The sequence below is a fragment of the Podarcis muralis genome, chromosome 13 (assembly GCF_964188315.1).
Source record: "Podarcis muralis chromosome 13, rPodMur119.hap1.1, whole genome shotgun sequence".
NCBI classification, from domain to species: Eukaryota; Metazoa; Chordata; class Lepidosauria; order Squamata; family Lacertidae; genus Podarcis; species Podarcis muralis.
Window position 1 is genome coordinate 21,838,336 of NC_135667.1, and position 20,697 is coordinate 21,859,032.

The window sequence follows — 20,697 nt, forward strand, 5'->3', positions numbered from 1 at the left end:
AAGTTTGGCAAGAGATTAAGAAAGATTTGGAAGTTTGGAATAGAATGAATCTCTCCTTGATGGGAAGGAAAGCAGCAATAAAGATGAATGCACTACCAAAGATGTTATTTTTATTCCAGTCAATACAGTGGTGCCCCGCAAGACGAACGCCTCGCAAGACAGAAAACCCGCTAGACGAAAGGGTTTTCCGTTTTGGAGGCGCTTCGCAAAACGAATTTCCCTATGGGCTTCCTTCGCAAGACGAAAGCCCATAGGGAAATCTCCGGGACAGCGGGGAAGCGCAGCGCATCTTCCCCACTGTCCTCGGACCTCCTCCGAAGCCTGGCGGCGGGGCGGGGACACCTCCTCCCGCCGCCCGGCTTCGGAAGGCTGCTCCGAAGCCGGGCGGCGGGGCGGGAACACCTCCTCCCGCCGCCCGGCCTCGGAAGGCTGCTCCGAAGCCGGGCGGCGGGGCGGGGACACCTCCTCCCGCCGCCCGGCTTCGGAAGGCTGCTCCGAAGCCGGGCGGCGGGGCGGGAACACCTCCTCCCGCCGCCCAGCTTCGGAAGGATGCTCTGAAGCCTGGCGGGGGGGCGGAGTGACCTCCTCCCGCCGCCAGGCTTCGGAAGGCTGTCCTGAAGACTTGGGGTGGGAGAAGGGTTTTCCTTCCCACTGCCAACATTCAGAATGCTATTCTGAATGTTGGCGGTGGGGAGGAAAAACCCTCCTCCCACGCAAGCCCCGGGAACAGAGGAAAAGCGCTGCGCGCCTTCCCCTCTGTTCCCGTACCTGTCCTGAAGGCTTGCGGTGGGGAGAAAAGCCCTTCTCCGCACCGCCAGCCTGGCAAGCGGTTTCCATAGGAACGCATTAATTGATTTTCAATGCATTCCTATGGGAAACCGTGCTTCGCAAGACGAAAAACTCGCAAGAAGAAAAAACTTGCGGAACGAATTAATTTCATCTTGCGAGGCACCACTGTACCGATAATAAGCAATCTTGTCTGCTTCAGAAACTGGCAAAAATATATTTCTAAGTTTGTCTGGAATGGGAAAAAGCCTAGGATAAAATATAAAATACTTAAAGATACAAAAGATAGAGGAGGCTTCTCCCTTCCAGACTTGAAATTATACTACAAAGCAGCTTGCATCACATGGATTCGGGATTGAATTAAATTAGAGAGATGAAATACTGGACTTGGAAGAACATGATAATAGATTTGGTTGGCATTCATATTTATGGTATGGGAAAGATAAAAAAACATAAAGGTTTTCATAATCATATAATAAGAAAAATGCTTATAAAAGTTTGGAATAAATATAAAGACTTTCTAGAACCATGGTGGCTCTCACTGGTGGAAGCATTAGCATTAAAACCACTTAGTAAAGGAGGAAATTGGTCTACATATAGATAATTATTAATAGAGGCAGAAAGAGGGTTAAGGCTGAAAGGATATGAGGAAGTGAATATCTTTTTACAAAGCTGGTTACATCATAGACAATTAAATGAACAGTTTAAGGAAGACAATAAGAAAGGTTATAGTTATACAGTTTCAAACTTTCAAAAAGAGATAGTCGAGAGCGACACGAAATTACTTAAAAAAAGTACAATCTCCTACTTTATGGGGAAACATTAAATGAAATGGTAAAGTCAGCACAAATAAAGTGGGCTCAGGATTTAGGTCTTAATATACAATTTGAAGATTGGGAAAAGATGTGGAAGGCGAACCTAATATTTACAGGTAGTATCTTATTGAAAGAGAATTATATGAAAGTTATGTATAGATGGTATATAACACCAGAAAAAGTGGTCAAAATGTATAAAAAGGGATCAAAAACTTGTTGGAAACATAAAGAAAAATATGGTACACTCTATCCTATGTGGTGGGAATGCAAAAAGATTAGAAAATATTGGGAAATGATATATAATGAATTGAAAAAAATGTTTAAAAAGACATTTGTTAAGAAACCAGAAGCATTCCTCCTAGGAATTTTAGACCAAGATGTAAAAAAAGAAAATTGGAAATTATTTATGTATGCAACAACAGCGGAAAGAATTATATTAGCACAAACTTGGAAAACAGAAGAAATACCAACGAACAATGGCAAGGAAAACTTATGAAATATGCAGAACTGGCAAAACTAACAGAAAAATTACATGAAAAGGACAACAAAGACTTTAAAAGAGAATGGGAACCATTTACAACATATATGAAGAGGCAACATAAAGAAATCGACTCATTGGCAGGGTTTGAGTAAACAATCACAACTGTATACTACAAAAAATGAGACTATATGTATTGGGAAAATTTTGGGGAATACGCAGGATGAATATGGAAATAAAACTAAACGGGAGTATGAGGGAAGTCCAGGGGAGGAGGGTGGAAATATGAAAAATTGTTATAGATATACTGTTAGAAGTATACATGGAAAAATCATTAAAAAATATTTTTTAAAAAAGAAGTTTTCACATGGTCCCCTATTAATTATTGAACAATGCTTTCCATCAACAATATAGAAAGTAAAAAGAATCAACAACTTGGAGCATTGGAAACAGTTACTGTGATGTCCATGTGGAAATATATTGCTCAATTTATTTCTAATCTATGTAAATCATGTTCCAGTTATAGGTTCATTAACTTTTTCATTTGTTAATGAACTGCTTTCAGTCTGCATAAAACATGCAAAGGAAAGAAAGAAAAAGAATAATTGATCTGATTTTTTCCAATGCACCCATTCCTGTTTCCAAACAGCATAATACAAGCTAGAAAATACAAAAAATATGAAAGCACTATTAAATTTTCATACTCCTATCAGAAGCAGGCATAGGTGTCCTACCTGTGGAATCTTATAAATATCCAAGATAGTTGCGACATGAAGGGAGGTCTGGGAGTCGAGACCCCCAATGACAGCTGTCAGATTATTCTGTGTATCACATATATAGTTGGGGAGAAATTTCTCCAGTGTAGATGAAAGTAGCATTGTGGCATGATATGTCTTAATTGCATTGACATAGCTGTCATAGATGTGGAAGCCCAAGGTGAGATTTGGTAAGATGTGAGGGTTTTCATTGATCTCCTTGACTGCAAATGCCAAGGCCAGGATGTGCTGGTAAGCCTTAGGCACCACGCTGGAACAACAATTGCATTTTTGATGAGAAAATATTCCACAGTTTCATTCATATATATATATATCTTATACCCGGTCCGTCTGACTGGGACTCCCCAGTCACTCTGGGCAGCTTCCAACAAGATATTAAAAACACAATAAAGTGTGTTCTCCCTCATGGAGAGCACAGGTTGCGGGCGGGGCTGACAAGACACCTCACTGTTACTAGGGAAATGGTTTGGCCATCCTGTAAGCAGGGGCGGGCTGTTACTGGGGAAATTTAGATGTTGCCAATTAGTGATTGACAGCCCTATTTGTTAAATACAAGGCATGCAGCAACGGACGTCCTCTTTCGCTGCATGCTTCGGATCACCCGCCCTCCCTTCCATAATAATAATAATAATAATAATAATAATAATAATAATAATAATAATTTATTATTTGTACCCCGCCCATCTGGCTGGCCTTCCCCAGCCACTCTGGGCGGCTTCCAAAAGAATATTAAAATACTATAATACATCAAACATTAAAAGCTTCCCGAAACAGGGCTGCCTCCAGATGTCTTCTAAAAGCCTGGTAGTTGTTGTTCTCTTTGACATCTGGTGGGAGGGTGTTCCACAGGGAAGGCGCCACTACCGAGAAGGCCCTCTGCCTGGTTCCCTGTAACTTGGCTTCTCGCAGTGAGGGAACTGCCAGAAGGCCCTCGGTGCTGGACCTCAGTGTCTGGGTAGAACGATGGGGGTGGAGATGCTCCTTCAGATATACTGGACCGAGGCCGTTTAGGGCTTTAAAGGTCAACACCAACACTTTGAATTGTGCTTGGAAACGTACTGGGAGCCAATGTAGGTCTTTCAAGACCGGTGTTATGTGGTCTCTGCGGCCACTCCCAGTCACTAATATTATGCTGTTTGCTTGACCTTGCTATTGCCTGTCATGGGGTCGTCTGCTTTGGGGCAGGGGCCCGGTAGGAATTTTACCATTTGGCTGATTAGTGTGTGCCACTTGGTTTTCGCCTACCGCGTAGCAAATCATCACAACTTGTAAGGTTTGCGGTTAGGCATTGGTCTGGAATTGGTTGCTGGGGGGTATGGATTCGGCTGTGCCTGCCCCTCCAAAATGCTGCTGCTGGTGGAGGGGTATGGATTCGGCTGTGCCTGCCCCTCCAAAATGCTGCTGCTGCTGAAGGGTTTTACCGTTAAAGGAACCCAGGGGCTCCCCCATGCTTTTGTCCGAAACCCCCTGGCAAGGGGCTAGGGCCACGCAAGCCCCTGGGAGCATGCTGGGGAGAGGTGAGGCATGGTTCCCAGTCCCGTCTCTCTCCCCAGGTGACTTCGCGAGGGGTGTGAATGTCAGAGCTGTCCCCGTGCGGGGGCAGTTAGTGCTACCAATGCCTAAGCAACCACTTACATTGCTGTATTTGAATAAAGTTGTGGCCAAAATTATGCCAAAAACCTTAAACAAAAATTAAGTGTCGATTGTGTTTTTCTTGGGGGGGTGTCTTGGGGACCTCGACACGCAAAACACCTAACATTAAAAACTTCCCTAATGAAATTCATATCTCATTTTTCCTCCCAAATGAGCCCAGAGGAGGGAATATATATTTCTTATCAGAAATATATACTTTGATACAGAGAATTTTGAAGATTGATTTTCAATTGAAACTAGAACTTCTCCTGCTGGAACTTAAGGATATACAGTTAGAAAAGGACTATTGAATTTTATTACAATATATGATTATCGTTGCAAGAATTTATATGTAGAAAGATTGAAGGACCCATCATTACCAACAATGGAAGAATGCCTGGTAAAACTAACATGTTTCATCAGAGAAAAGTCATTGTTAATATTTGTCAAAGACTGGAAACCCGTCATGGACTTTTTGCATGAAAAAGAAAAAGAAATAATGATATTACTAAATTACGCCAACTTCAGAACACACCATATGCTATACTTTGCCAGTGAGATTCCTTTTTAAAGAAACTTTGTCAAAATGAACAGAATAAAAGAGCTATTTTATTCAAACAATGATACATTTAACCAAGCACATTATTTTACTACAGTACAACGCTTACCACCAAGCACCTTGAAAAGATCTTTAATTGAGAGATTTAGAAGGAAGAGTTCATTGATCTCCCTGAGTTTATTGAGGTTTTCTCCCTTGTATGTGGATATAAAACTGTAAGACTACAATCCCACGGACTGTTACGAGGGAATAAGCTGCTCTCTCCAGAAAATCTGCTATAGTGCATTTTCTTTCCCTTCTGCTTTTTGCTTAATGGCCATGATGCTTTGAATTTTATTACAGTTATCTCGTTTAGATATTATGTGTTCTGAGGCAGTCCTTAGCTTAAGTCGGCTTCAAGAAAAAAAGTACACAATGCCAACTTCAGAATACCATATGCTGTACTTTTCTCAGTGAGATTCCTTTAAAAAAAGTTTGTCAAAATGAACAGAATAAAGGAGCTATTTCATACCTTTAGTCATACTATTTCAACTATACATTTAATCCCGTACATTCTTACTACACTTACTACACTACAGCATTCATCACCAGGCATGTTGAAATGACCTTAAACTGAAACAGAGATGTAGAAGGAAGATAAAAGAAGAAGGACAGCTGTGTGAAAGTAGGATGGTAGCAATCATAAGTCACAAGAGTTCTACTTCATAGCTTAAGCAACATAAATATCAGGCAGCATAACCGTCTGCTGGGTCCACAGTACAGTGGTACCTCGGGTTACATACGCTTCAGGTTACATACGCTTCAGGTTACATACGCTTCAGGTTACACACTCCGCTAACCCAGAAATAGTACTTCGGGTTAAGAACTTTGCTTCAGGATGAGAACAGAAATCGTGCTCCAGCGGCACAGCGGCAGCAGGAGGCCCCATTAGCTATAGTGGTGCTTCAGGTTAAGAACAGTTTCAGGTTAAGAACGGATCTCCGGAACAAATTAAGTACTTAACCCGAGGTACCACTGTATTAGATTATTACTGGTTTACGGGACAAATTTCCTGACTTGATATAAGTAAGGGAGCTACATATGTTTGTTTGGAAGCTTCATTATCGAGGAGGAAAGTTCAATATGGTACAGTGATTAGGGCATGGGTCTAGAAAGAGAAGGGCCAGTTTCAAATCCTTGCTCAACCTTAAAACCATGTGATGACCCTTCTTTCATAGGCCATATTAAAACCATACATTCATAGTGCTATGATAGCACTTTAAAGAGTCTTGGCTTCCAGAAAGAATCCTGGAAGCTGCTGTTTGTTAAGGGTAGTGAGAGAAATTTCATAGTAAATCTCTCTTTTCAACGAACTTTGAAAATTGTAGTTGTTAGGGAAACTGTTCTCAGGAGTGTCTATGAAAACTGCTGAAACACAAAATGAGAGTTGTCAGAATGGAAATAGAAAGGGGGACACAAGATGAGTAAAAAACAAATAGGAACAAAGGATAACAGAGCAAAAAGTGAGAGAAAGAATCAAAAGGAAGAGGACAAAGATGGTGTAGTTAAATAAACAAATGCATTTTAAAAACAACAACACATCTTGCATTTCCTGTGGAGATTCTATTTTAACTGCTACTGCAGCCTGCGTGAAGATTAACACAATCCTTGCTCATGTCTACTCAGAGATATCCCTTTTAACTCAATGGAACTACAAAATGGAAATAAAAACAGACACAATACAAGTTCTTACGCAAGCTCTTCTGACAATGCAGGTGGGGGTTCTTCAGAGAAACTTGCTGAACTGAAAATAAAGGCACCGTGAGAAGCTATGCCACCAATGATGAAATCTCCTGGCTGATGATACTTGTGAAGTGGGTGGTGTAGATACTGAACCCTGCATTTAACGGTGTGGGCCTCCTGTGCCATGTGAGGAAACAGAGCCAGCAGCAAGACCACTAAAACTACCATCCTCTATGGAATGGTAAATCTTCAATCTAAACACAGATTCCTCCGTTGTTTGCTGTAGTACAATCATGAGAGTCTCTGTGATGAGAACTTCTTGCCTTAATGACAGTTCACTCTGTTCACAGCCCTGAGCTTCAGGGTCAATAGTGCAAAGAATCAGAGATCACAACAGATGGTTGTTCTTGGTCCCCAGCCCCTCTGTCTTTAAATGGTGGCAGACATATTTGTAATATTCTTCAGTGTCTTTGCTATTTGTTTTGTTCATGGCAACTGAAATTCCACAGTGGGCTAGATGAGCACCAAAATTGGTGCTTTTCAGAATGAATCAGGAAATTGCCTGTTCAGATGTGGGGATTTCCTCTGGGAATTGCTGAAGAAAACATGTTTGTCACATTGGAATGGAAATATATCTGTTTTGCACAGTTAGATGGCAAGAGACCATTGTGATTGGAATGACCTACAACATGAAACAAATTGGATGTTTTGCATGATCTTAGCTAAAAGGCTGTGAAGGAAATACTGCATACTTATCATTGACTGTAATAAGAAGATTGAGGGACTGACACTGGAGATAATTGTGTACCACCATTAGAGCAAAAAGCAACTTTTTGATCTAGGGTTGTTCTTCCTGAAAAAATGTTATTGCCAACATAATGTATAGAAAGAAAAGTTGCTTCAGTATCTTTTTGTAAGCATTGCCCCAGTTTTTTAAACATACAAACTTTTCATGCCACAATAACTCAAAGTTTCTCAATGTGACCCCTTTGTGCTGTCACCCATCCCTTTGCAATGATAGAAACACCCCCATGGGAAGGAATCTCCACAACTTACTTTAAATCGGCTGGATGCAAGATTAACTATTCACTAAGATTGTTAAATTGATATTTTATACATCAATGGAAAACTGATATTTACATTAGGCAATTTCTAAGAACTCAGGAGATGCTGCTATGATGCATTGTATACTGTAGCTAAGTGATTCCAATCCATATACAGCCATAGATGGTGTATCAAGTGAAGCTGGTACAAGCCATTCCTAGCCAGCAAGGTCATTTGTCCCTCTCATGATTAAGACATATCCAAGAGTATTGCCAAGCTATGATCCTGCTCCTTTAGATGGAGTGCAAATTAACCCAGGACAAGCATTGAGCCATCCGAAATTAAGAGTTTGTGTGCAACCCCGCCCCCCCCCACCCTACAGATCCTGAATTAAGAAATGGAATGAGGCAGCTGAGCAGAAGTGGGTTCTTGCCAAACATCTCAAACTGACACAGGGACCTCTGAAGCACTTGGGGGCATTTTCTTTTTCAGAAAAACCTTTCTAGTTCAGGTTTATCTTAATTCAATTTGGTTATATACAGTCCAGCTGAAGAATAACTGGTGAAAACTAAACCTAATTAACAGAAGCCAAATTATTGGGCATAGGGGAGAGACAAATGGGGAATAAAAATTCAAATAACAAACACATCATTGTATAATATGTTTAATATATAGAAAGCATAAAGGATTCAGTAAGTAAAAGAGAACATCCTTTGCAAACTGTATAAAGTGCAACCAAAGGGTTAGAATCAAGCAGATAAGCAGATAATAGTTGGAGATTTATGCTAAGGTGGCAGTGACCCCAATGATTTCAGCATCAAATCAAACATTTCTTTTCTTTTGCCTCTGTGCCACAGGCCAACAACATACTCATGTCAAAACAGCTTTGTGCTTCATTTCTGTGACTTTTCATACTAAATGTGCAGAACACAAGTCTGGACGTGCCCCCCACATCCAAGCTTGTTTTTCTGACATTTGTTTTTTTCATTCTTCCTAGCTGTTCATGTCTTATTCTTTTGTGACTTTGTAGGTATCATCAGGCTAGGAAGCAACCATCAATGATCTGAGTTCTGAATTCACAGGCAAAATCAAACCACATGAGCAAATAGCAAGCCATGAGCAATAGCAAGCCATGGCTTCAGAGTATGCTTTGTTCCCCAGAGTATAAATAATATAAATAATGAAAATAAATAAATAAAAATAATTATTATTGATAGTAAAAATCCTGAGTAAAACCACTGGCAGAGATCACACTTAATACTAATTCATAACTGTTAACTACAGTTTCTAAAACCTTGCAACCAGCATGATTATCCTCATCTTTCACCAGCTCCAGTCCTGCTTATTTTGGCCATTTGGTATTAACATGTTCCCCAACGGAAAAAGGCATGTACTGCCCAAGGGCAACATGGGGCTCTTTGAAATCCCTATTGCACAAAGCTCTGATGCCTGCCATTCCTTTCCGCACTCCACCCAGCGAAAGATTAGTTGCTTCCATCTAGATTTGAATAATGCAACTGTAGTTTTTAAGGAAGGAGCTTTTCTGTGCTTTTGTAGATTCCAAGTGATTTTTTTTCCAGCCAGGGAGAATTGCACAACAGTGAAATGTGTAGAAGGCTTAATATGTATGTACAAATATTCTACTGCATATACAGAAAGAAACATACACACATACACTCCGTTTTGATGAGCAAAGGGCATATTTTCTTTCTTTCTTTCTTTCTTTCTTTCTTTCTTTCTTTCTTTCTTTCTTTCTTTAGTTTTTCTTCCTCATAAGCTGCTCCCTGTTGTTCAGCTGAGGCCTGAACACAATAATATAACATTTAGGGGAAAAGATGCAACCCAGCAGTCCAGCACCAGAGGCTAAGATAGAGAAGATCTCCACAGCAACCATGTATTTTCCCTTGGTGCTCAGGTAGGATGGAATAAAGGATAGCCAAACACTGCAAAAGACCAACATGCTGAAACTGATGAACTTGGCTTCATTGAAACTGTCAGGTAATTTCCTGGCCAGGAAAGCGACAATGAAACTAATAATTGCCAGGAAGCCCATATAGCTCAGAACAACATAAAACATCATCACAGACCCCTCATTGCATTCTAGTATAATTTCTTTAGCCACTGAGTAACTGTCTACATCTGGAAATGGGGGAAAGGTTGCTAGCCACACAATAGAAATTCCTGCCTGGACAAAGGAGCAGCAAAGGACAATGGTGTTGGCCAATCCCTTCCCCACCCATCTCCTCATCCTCGATCCAGGTTTGGTGGCCATGAAAGCCAGAACCACAGTGATGGTTTTTGCCAATACACAAGAAACAGCCACTGAGAAGATGATGCCAAAAGTGGTTTGTCGGAGGAGACATGTCACCTTCTCTGGCTGGCCCAGGAAGAGCAGTGCACAAAGGAAGCAGAGCAGGAGAGAAATGAGGAGAGTGTAGGTGAGGTTCCTGTTGTTTGCAATGACTATGGGAGTGTCATGGTGCTTCACAAATGTACCCAGCACCAGAGCTGTGATCAGAGAAAATGAAAGCGAAAAGCAGACTAAACTGATGCCCAAAGGTTCTTCATAAGACAAGAAGCTTATATCCTTGGGAATACATGCATCTCGGTTCTTGCTTGGATAGTCTTTCTCTGAGCATTTATCACAGTCACTCATATCTGGAAAAAAGAAAGGTACAGTCCCCAGTTGATACACATTCCATCCATCACATCAACATTGAGGGATGCTCAAAAGCTGTAACATGACTTGGTAATTCAAGAGATATTTTGGTCACGTTTATATTTCCAAATTAAAATCATTTTAAGAAATACATAAATTCATTAAAAATGACTTTCAGGTACTTGCAGTTATATTATATATCAATATTATATACAGAACTTATTTAATTTTATTATTATTATTTAGCATTACAGTGGTACCTCAGGTTAAGTACTTAATTCGTTCCAGAGGTCCGTTCTTAACCTGAAACTGATCTTAACCTGAAGCACCACTTTAGCTAATGGGGCCTCCTGCTGCCGCTGCGCTGCTGCTGCATGATTTCTGTTCTCATCCTGAAGCAAAGTTCTTAACCCGAGGTACTATTTCTGGGTTAGCGGAGTCTGTAACCTGAAGCATATGTAACCTGAAGCGTATGTAACCCGAGGTACCACTGTACTTGACATATTCAGAAGGTAAAATTAAAATTCTTTGATTTTCCGAAATATATGCTTTTTAATCAAATGTAGACTTAGCCAGCTAATTATTGTTCAGTCACCAAGACAATGCAGTGGAACCCTGGTTTTTGAATGTAATCTGCTCCAGGAGACCGTTTGACTTCTGAAATGTTCGAAAACTGAGGAGCAATGGGTAGTCTGCAAAATCCATTGAGAAAATTGAAAAACATGCAAGCTGTTTGAATTTTGAGGCACGTTCGAAAATGGAAGCAATTTATTCCGGGTTTCTGGCATTCGGCTTCCGAAACGCTCAGCTCCCGAGACTCTCTAAAACAGAGGTTCCACTGTAGCAGATTTGAATTCCTGACACCCAAAAACTTGTTTTTACTGAAAAAATTAAGTTTCATTCCCTAAGATGACATGCTGTCATGTGCTAAGCCAGGTATGATAAGAAAGGCAGGCTAAATTTATCCCATGTTTGTGAAAAAGCAATGGTAGCTGGTTACATAATTAAGTTGGAGAGATCTCAAAGGAAATGATGAGGTACAGACTAAATATGCATGGTTACTGGATGTATAGGGTGCATCAAGACTAAGATTATTTGGGTGTGGGACTCAATCACTTATGTGCAAATTCAAGTTCTGCCATTAAAATGGATTTGGAGCTCTTGCACAAGAATACCTCACCTCAAAAAGCACAGACATTTTAAAACATGGAAAGTGATTAGGAAGTACACTGGAAAGTTTGAGATTACCATATTTTTCCATGTATAAGATGCCCCCATGTATAAGACTACCCTTATCTTTTGAACCCAAAATTAAGAAAAAAACAACCCCAAAATAGAAGTGAAAATCTGAATCATCTGTGTTTATCTTTTTTTGGGCAATCGCCTCCAGGGGAAGTGAAGGGAAGGAGGCTCCCAAGCAGGATACCAAAGAAGAGCTAGGGGAAGGCAGCACTCACTCTGTGCTGGGCTATGCCTTCGAGCAAACTGAGCTGAGGAAGGTGGGGAGCGGGCATGGGGCAGGGCGGTAGTTTGAGAGGGGAAGCGGAAAAAAAGGAAAGAAGGGCAAGGAGAGGTAGCTGAGGCAGCTTTCAGTGGTGGCGGTGGCAGCTGCTCTTGTTCCGGTGGTCGAGCCAGCAGGGGCTTCAGGAGGCGAGCCAGTCACTAGCATGCAGCCCAGAGGGGGATGGCAGCAGGAGGGACCGCCTCAGCCCACCCAAGCAAAAATCCTGGTCATATGCTTAAAGAGTTTAACAAATCCTCCAGGATGCCCATGTTCCGTGTACAAGATGACCCCCAATTTATTATTATTTTTTAAAAGCAAAAACCCTTGTCTTATACACAGAAAAATATGGTACATTTGCTTGATGAAACCTTTTCTAATATTTGCACAAACTAATCAGAATGAGTACACAATAAACAGCTGGTTCTGTTTTTTCTCTAACAAATGGCATGTAAACACTGAGCACACAAATCAGGATTAAGGCTTAATAAAGAGATTGCTTGGAAGTAACCTAAGAGAGTAACAGTTGGTCCCCTTGAAAGCAAGTGGACCAATTAGTCATAACTTAATTTGTCCCATTCCTTTTAAGGGAAACTCAATGGAAGTACTGCATCTGGATCCAAATTTCTGTGTATTTCTCTTACCTTCCTGGTTTGAAATCTTTCCCTCTGGGCATGGGATGCAATCATAGCAGCAAAATGGTTCTCCTTCCTTCACTTTCTTCCTTGATCCTGCATGACAACTCTCAGTACAGACAGAAAGAGGCCGGACCTAATCAGTAAATGAAGGAGAAACATGATATTCATGAGAATAATGCATTTGGAATCAGTCAGGTTCTGGAGACCTTCCCTATGTTGCTGAAGTGTCACAGCAATTCACTAAGCCGTGGATCAGCTCTGCAGAGAGTCATTCATCATCGTCTGTATTAAAACAATGAATACATAGGAAATATTATACATAATTTACCAGATTGCACAATATTACACCCCTTTGGGATGGAAAGTGTGCACAATTTGATCCTGGACAAATATATGAATTTACATCCACTAAAAAAAGAGTATTTTGTAAGTTTTCTGATTCTCCAGTGAACATTATCTTAGACATCAAAGCATAGAACAATTGCTCATTGAAAAATGAATCTCTTTTGAATTAGCTAAGAATGTGACTCCACCTGGTTAAACCATCCATGCCATGTTATGGCATTTTCATGAAGGGTGAAGGCTTGGTCTGGAGGAGCCTCAGGATCCATCCTCCCAATTTTTACCCTATGAAAGGACTGGTTGGAGGAAATAACCCAGTTGATAACATCCAAGGTAGATATTACCTCCCCGTTCTGATTGAAGGACACTGTGTCTCCAGCACTGTTGTTAAATGAGACACCTCTCAGAAAATGATGAAGCTAGAATGAAAAGAGAGAAGGCAAGCATTTAGACAAGGGTGGATCTGAATGTTTCAAAGAGAGATCAAGTGTAAAGAGTGTAGCCCCACTGCCTGCAACATACATGTAGCCTTTTTGCGGTTGCGCTTTGAGGCCCCCAAGCCCTTCCCCTGAAAATAACTTCACAATGAGTCGTAATTTTAGTTTATGTTATTGGGCAAAATTTAGGCCACAACTTTATTGATTACAGAAAAGTGAGCAGTGTTGGCTTAGGCATTGGCAACAGACTATAACTGACTCCTGCCTCTCTGTCTGGAAGTCTGAAAGGGTAAACACCAAACGAGGGAGCAACACCAATGAAGACCAACCAAAGCTCACCCCGGGGTTCCTGTGGTCCTGGCATGGCCCTAGCCCCTCAAGCAGATGAGATCCAGGACCCCCAGATTCCTTTACTGGAATACCCTTATTCATGGTGGGGCAGGTGATGGCTGCTTCAATAAACCAATGCCTAACCGCCAAACCTTACAAAGTTGTGACGATTGCTAAGGGGGTAGGCGAAAACGAAGTGGCTACATCCAATCTGTCAAATGGAAAAAATTCCTACCCGGCCCCTGATCCAAAGCAGGCAACCCAATCCAAAGCAAGGCGAAAGCAGCAGCACCTAAAATTAGGGAGGGAGGGCGGGTGTTCGGCAGTGTGATGCATGTTCCCCCAGTTACACTGTGCTGCCGCTTTTATAAGCCCCAGGAATCATGCCAACAACCCAGATTGGCCCAAACAGCCTCCCATGACCCTGGGGCCCAATGGTTAAGGCTTGGGCCACACTCGGCAACAACTCTCCCAGCGAAGGTGCCTTAGGGGCCCGCGCAACCAGGACCCTCATTAAGGAGGATCCCATTTCACATATGGCCTGCAGTGTTCCCTATACTCCAGTCCCCATTAGCCCTGCTAAGTTGTTGGCTAAGGGGTGTGTGTGTGTGTGTGTGTGTGTGTGTGTTTGTGTTTATGTATGTATGGGGTCGAGGAGGGAATCCTATTTGTTTGACAAGCTTCAGGTGGAGAGGGAAGTGTTAATTCCTCCCAGCATCATATTTTAGTGAATGAGATCATAATTGAGAATTGGGGTTAACAGCGAGAGTGAGAAAAGAAATGGATGGGTGTGTCAATAGGTACATAAAGTAGAAAATAAATGTCTTTCTCTGCGTCTGAGCATGGACAATGTATGTATGTAGAGTACAATGTGGAAAGTGTACTGTCCCATCAAGCAAACTTGGACAGTTATGAAGTACAAGACTGAAGGAAGATACAATCACCCTTTACAACCCAGATATTGCAAACAGGGATGCTCCAAAAATCAGCTGAATTGCTGGCATATACACTGTTCATAAACAACAAGGAGTAGTGTGCTAAACTTGAAAGATTCCCAAATCAAGTTTCTGTGTTTTCCATACTGTAACAGAATTATGTAAATATATCTCTGGAAAGTATTATTAAAATTCAGTTTTCAGACAGTGATGAAAGCAGGATGGTAGCTTGCATGATGGGTAATCTGTCCTTTCTAGGTGCCAGGGAGAACAGGGAGGGGGACAAAATGGTTAGTAGTTAGGGAAATTGAACACCTAGTATATATTCCATGCAACATATGGATTTCTTGCCCCTTACCTGCCAAAACTGCTGCTTCTGAAGCTTCTGTCTCCCTCTGCTCACCATTTGTGAGTGTTTGTGTATTGCTAAGGACATGCTATGTAAAGCATGGGCCATGGCAAAGACAGCATTGTAGATACTGTAGCTTTGACCTTGCACTGTCATTTCAAAGAGAGATGCAGGAAGGTTCTCTAAATTCTCCATTCCTGTGCAGATATCCCCCACCACTTCGTCCAGAATGCGATGGGGAAATACACAGCCAAACGCATTTTGCCAGAAATCCCAGATGAAATCATCACCTTCTGCATTGAAGGGGTTTCTGCCCTCAACGTATTGATGAAATCCTGGTAGATCATTGGAGTGAATTCTGAAGGTTATGGCACCATTGAATATAGTTGCATCCCAATCCCGCTGAAAGGCCACAGAAATAAACTCCACTTGGGCAGTTGATATCCATACTTTACCTTTTATATTTGTTTTTGTGCTCCCAAGCATTGATAGATATGGAAGCCATCTCAAAAATATAGTGGTCGAAGCTTCTCCATAGGCCACCACAACATTGGCTTTGCTACCCATCACTATATCATGTATTTTAGCCCCTTGTTGCATCAGGGTGTATCCTTCTTTCAGAAAACTAAACTTGGGGATTCTTTCCAGAAAGGCAAAACAAATACCTCTGTTTGAAAAAAGTGGGAGCACCTTTTGTATAAATCTTTCTCCATTGTCATTGTCAACCACAGCGACCCCAATCCACCTCCACCTGAAATGCAGAAGCAAAGAAAGCATCCCTGCAAACTGGTGGCTTTCTGGGGGAGCCATCTGGTAAAAAGGTAGTCCTGGGATTTTAGCATTCATCACTGGAGTGGGGCCATATATGAGCTAAAGAGATAATTGTTTGGAGAGAGAGAGAGAGAGAGAGAGAGAGAGAGAGAGAGAGAGAGAGAGAGAGAGAAACACCCTCCATTAATATAGCAGTTTTATGCAAAGTCAAATGCACTTGGTATTTGCATTTGGGCATCCATATAAATAATGCATTCTTCAAAGCAGCAAACCTTATTTCTCAACTGTACTACCTGTGTGACTAATGATGAAATTGCAGATCCAGGGTAGTTTATTCTGATCAATACTGAAGTGGAGAGCAAAGGGATAAGGGCACTACCTCCATTCACACAAGGATCTCAATCTGCATCAGTCACCACTCAATTTTTCTTTAAAGCTTATCACAGCATTGTTAATTGCCTGATGGGCAGTGCTTCCAATTCCTCCTCTGATAAAACCATCTTAATTAGCTTTTAAACTTTATGGTGTTGCTTCAATGGAAGCCAGGCTCTGCTTTATAAAGCAGGTCCCCAGCCTATGCATACAGATTGTCAGTTCATGGTTGGCATGAATGCGCCCCGAAATGTTTTAAATAGTGCCCTATTAATTAATAATGCTTTCCATGAACAATACAGAAACTAAAAAGAATCAACAACAAGGAGCATTAGAAACAGTAAGTGGGGTGTCCATGTGAAAAATATATTGCTCAGTTTTAGTTCTATGAAAACTATGTTCCAGTTATAGGTTCATTTACTTTTTTATTTGTTAATGAACTGCTTTCAGTCTGCATAAAACATGCAAAGGAAAGAAAGAAAAAGAATAATTGATCTGATTTTTCCAATGCACCCATTCCTGTTTCCAAACAGCATAATACAAGCTAGAAAAAACAAAAAATATGAAAGCACTATTAAATTTTCATACTCCTCTCAGAAGCAGGCATAGGTGTCCTACCTGTGGAATCTTATAAATATCTAAGATAGTTGCAACATGAAGGGAGATCTGGGAGTCGAGACCCCCAATGACAGCTGTCAGATTATTCTGTGTATCACATATATAGTTGGGGAGAAATTTCTCCAGTGTAGATGAAAGTAGCATTGTGGCATGATATGTCTTAATTGCATTGACATAGCTGTCATAGATGTGGAAGCCCAAGGTGAGATTTGGTAAGATGTGAGGGTTTTCATTGATCTCTTTGACTGCAAATGCCAAGGCCAGGATATGCTGGTAACCCGTTGGCACCACGCTGGAACAACAATTGCATTCTTGATCACAATTACACAATTTCAATGATTATTAGTAATAATATTAATAAATTTCTTATACCTCGTCCATATGGCTGGGCCTCCCCAGCCACTTTGAGTAGCTTCCAACAGGATATTCAAAACACAATAAAACATCAAACATTAAAAAATTCCCTAATGAAATTCATATCTCGCTATTCCTTCCAAATGAGCTGAGGGGAGAGATATTTTAGCATGCTTGGTAGAAATGTAGAAAAGGCAAAAGATATTGGACCCAAATATATACATTGATATAGAGAATTTTGAAGATTGATTTTGAATTGAAACGAGAACTTTTGCTGTTGGAACTTATCAATACATAGTTAGAAAAGGACTTCTATTACAATATATGATTATCATTGCAAGACTTTTATATGTAGAAAGATTGAAGGACCCACCATTACCAACAAGGGAAGAATGCCTGGTAAAGCTAGCATGTTTCATCAGAGAAAAGTCATTGTTAATATTTGTTAAAGATTGGAAACTCGTCATGGACTTTTTCCATGAGAAAGAAAAAGAAATAATGATATTACTAAATTACGCCAACTTCAGAACACATCATATGCTATACTTTCCCAGTGAGATTCCTTTTTAAACATTGTCAAAATGAACAGAAAAAATGAGCTATTTCATTCAAACAGTGAGACATTAAATTCAGTACAGTCATACCTCGGGTTACAGCTGCTTGAGGTTGCGTTTTTTCGGGTTACGCACCCACTGAAACCTGGAAGTACCAGAACGGGTTACTTCCGGCTTCCGGCGGTCGTGCATGTGCAGAAGTGCTAAATTGTGCTTTGTGTATGCACAGAAGTGCCAAATCGCAACCCATGCGAACGTGCATCCCGCATGGATCACGTTCGCAACCTGAGCGTCCACTGTACATTCTTTTACTACAGTACAGCACTTTCCACCAATCATCTTGAAAGAAACCTTTAATTGAGTGATGTAGAAGGAAGAGTTCCTTGAGGTTTTCTCCCTTGTATGTAGATATAAAACTTTGAGACTACAATCCCACAGACATTTCCAAAGAAATAAGCTGCCTGTCTCTAAAAAAACCCACTTTACTGCATTTTCTTTCCCTTCTCCTTTTTGCTTAATGGCCATGATGCTTTGAATTTTTTTACAGTTATCTCGTTTAGATATTATGTCTTCTGAGGGAGTCTTTAGCTTAAGGTGACTTCAAGAAAAAAATAGTACACAATGCCAACTTGAGAACAAACCATATGCTGTACTTTCTCAATGAGATTCCTTTTAAAGAATGTTTGTCAAAATGGAGAGAATAAAGGAGCTATTTTATACCTTTAATCTAGTCATACTATTTAAACTATACATTTAATGCAGTGCATTCTTACTACACTTACTGCACTACATCATTTATCACCAGGCATGTTGAAATGACCTTTAACTGAAACAGAGATGTAGAAGGAAGATAAAAGAAGCAGGATAGCTGTGTGAAAATGATGATGGTACCAATCATAAGTCACAAGAGTTCTACTTCATATCTTAAGCAACATAAATATCAGGCAGCACAACCTTCTGCTGGGTCCACAGAAGAAGATTATTACTGGGTTATGGGAGCAAATTCCTTGACTTGATATAAGTAAGGGAGCTACATATTTTTGCTTGGAAGCCTCAATCGCAAGGAACAGAAATCAATATAGTACAGTGGTTAGGGCATTAGACTAGAACTAGGGTAAGAACCAGTTTCAAACCCTCGCTCAGCCTTCAAACCATGTGATGACCAGTCTTTCATAGGCCATATTAAACCATACATTTATAGTGCTATGATAGCACTTTAAAGAGTCATGGCTTCCACAAAGAATCCTGGAAGCTGCTGTTTGTTAAGGGTAGCGAGAGAAATTTCATAGTTAATCCCTCTTTTCAAAGAACTCTGAAAATTGTAGCTGTTAGGGAAACTGCTCTCAGGAGTGCCTATGATAACTGCTGAAACAAAAAATGAGAGTTGTCAGAATGGAAATAGAAAGGCGACACAAGATGAGTAAAAAACAAAGAGGAACTTGGGATAACAGAGCAAAAAGTGAGAGAAAGAATCAAAAGGAAGAGGACAAAGATGGTATAGTTAAATAAACAAATGCATTTTAAAAACAACAACCCATCTTGCATTTCCTGTGGAGATTCTATTTTAACTGCTACTGCAGCCTGTGTGAAGATTAACAGAATCCTTTCTCATGTCTACTCAGAGATATCCCTTTTAACTCAATGGAACTACAAAATGGAAATAAAAACAGACATCATACAAATTCTTACGCAAACTCTTCTGACAATTCAGGTGGGGGTTCTTCCATGAAACTTGCCGAACTGAAAATAAAGGCTCCGAGAGAAGAAATGCCACCAATGATGAAATCTCCTGGCTGATGATACTTGTGAAGTGGGTGGTGTAGATAATGAACTCTGCATTTAATGGTGTGGGCCTCCTGTGCCATGTGAGGAAACAGAGCCAGCAGCAAGACCACTAAAACTACCATCCTCTATGGAATGGTAAATCTTCTTGCCTTAATGACTTAAAACTTCTTGCCTTAATGACAGTTCACTCTGTTCACAGCCCTGAGCTTCAGGGTCAATCACGCAAAGAATCAGAGATCACAACAGATGGTTTTTCTTGGTCCCCAGCCCCTCTGTCTCTAAATGGTGGCGGACATATTCATAATATGCTCCGTGCCTTGGCTATTTATTTTGTTCATGGCCTTTCAAATTCCATAGTGGGCTGGATGAGCACTAAAATTAGTGCTTTTCAGAATTAATGAATCGGGAAATCACCTGTTCAGATGTGGGGATTTCCTCTGGGAATTGCTGAAGAAAACATGTTTGTCACATTGGAATGGAAATATATCTGTTTTGCACAGTTAGATGGCAAGAGACTATTGTGATTGGAATGACCTACAACATGAAACAAATTGGATGTTTTGCATGATCTTAGCCAAAAGGCTGTGAAGGAAATACTGAATAGTTATAATTGACTGTAATAAGAAGATTGAGTGACTGACACTGTAGAGAACTGTGTACCACAAGTAGAGCAAAAAGCAACTTTTTTCTTGAAAGTGTTGATCTTCCTGAAAAAATCTTATTGCCTGCCGATGACGTGGTACTAACAATAGAAGAGCCAACTCCAAGTGTGAAAGAAGTATTAGAGGAGATAGAACAGTTTGGGCAAGTGGCAGGTTTTAAACTGAATAAAAAGAAAACTAAAATGATAGTTAAAAATATGAAACAGGACCTGGTGGAAGTGTTGCAGCAACAAACTGGTATAGAAGCTGTTAAAAGTGTTAAATATTTGGGAATTTGGTTAACTTCAAAAAATATTGATCTATTCCAAAATAATTATACACCGGTGTGGAGTGGTATTAAAAGAGACTTAGAAATATGGGGAAGGATGAAACTGACATTTTGGGGAAGTATTTCAGCTATTAAAATGAATGTGCTACCAAAGATGTTATTTTTGTTTCAGACAATTCCAATAATTAAAGGGGCAACAATTTTTAACGAATGGCAAAAAACAATTTCAAGATATATCTGGCAGGGAAAGAACCCAAGAATACAGTATAAGTTGTTAACAGATGTTAAAGAAAGAGGAGGCTTCGCTCTG

The 20,697-nt window shown here is 40.5% G+C and overlaps 1 protein-coding gene across 1 annotated transcript; it reads right to left on the reverse strand.

Annotated features, from left to right (window-relative positions):
* Positions 1–4,635: 4,635 nt before the first annotated feature.
* On the reverse strand, positions 4,636–19,579 carry LOC114583213 (vomeronasal type-2 receptor 26-like). Its single transcript, XM_028704552.2, has 7 exons — positions 19,362–19,579; positions 16,765–17,056; positions 15,013–15,405; positions 13,144–13,371; positions 12,617–12,743; positions 9,573–10,470; positions 4,636–4,726 (listed from the first exon to the last, which is right to left on the reverse strand). Exons 1-7 carry the CDS (start codon positions 19,577–19,579, stop codon positions 4,636–4,638), a joined length of 2,247 nt encoding a protein of 748 aa, XP_028560385.2.
* Positions 19,580–20,697: the final 1,118 nt, after the last annotated feature.

Bases quoted from the DNA above. Each gene is read 5' to 3' on its own strand.
- LOC114583213 (XM_028704552.2), bottom strand. From the start codon at position 19,579: ATGGTAGTTTTAGTGGTCTTGCTGCTGGCTCTGTTTCCTCACATGGCA. The intron at 17,057-19,361 runs GTAAGAATTTGT...TTGTTGTTCCAG, and splicing joins GAATTGTCAGAAGAGTTTGC to CGTGGTGCCAACGGGTTACC. The intron at 12,744-13,143 runs GTGGAGTCACAT...TTTACTGATTAG, and splicing joins GGCATGGATGGTTTAACCAG to GTCCGGCCTCTTTCTGTCTG.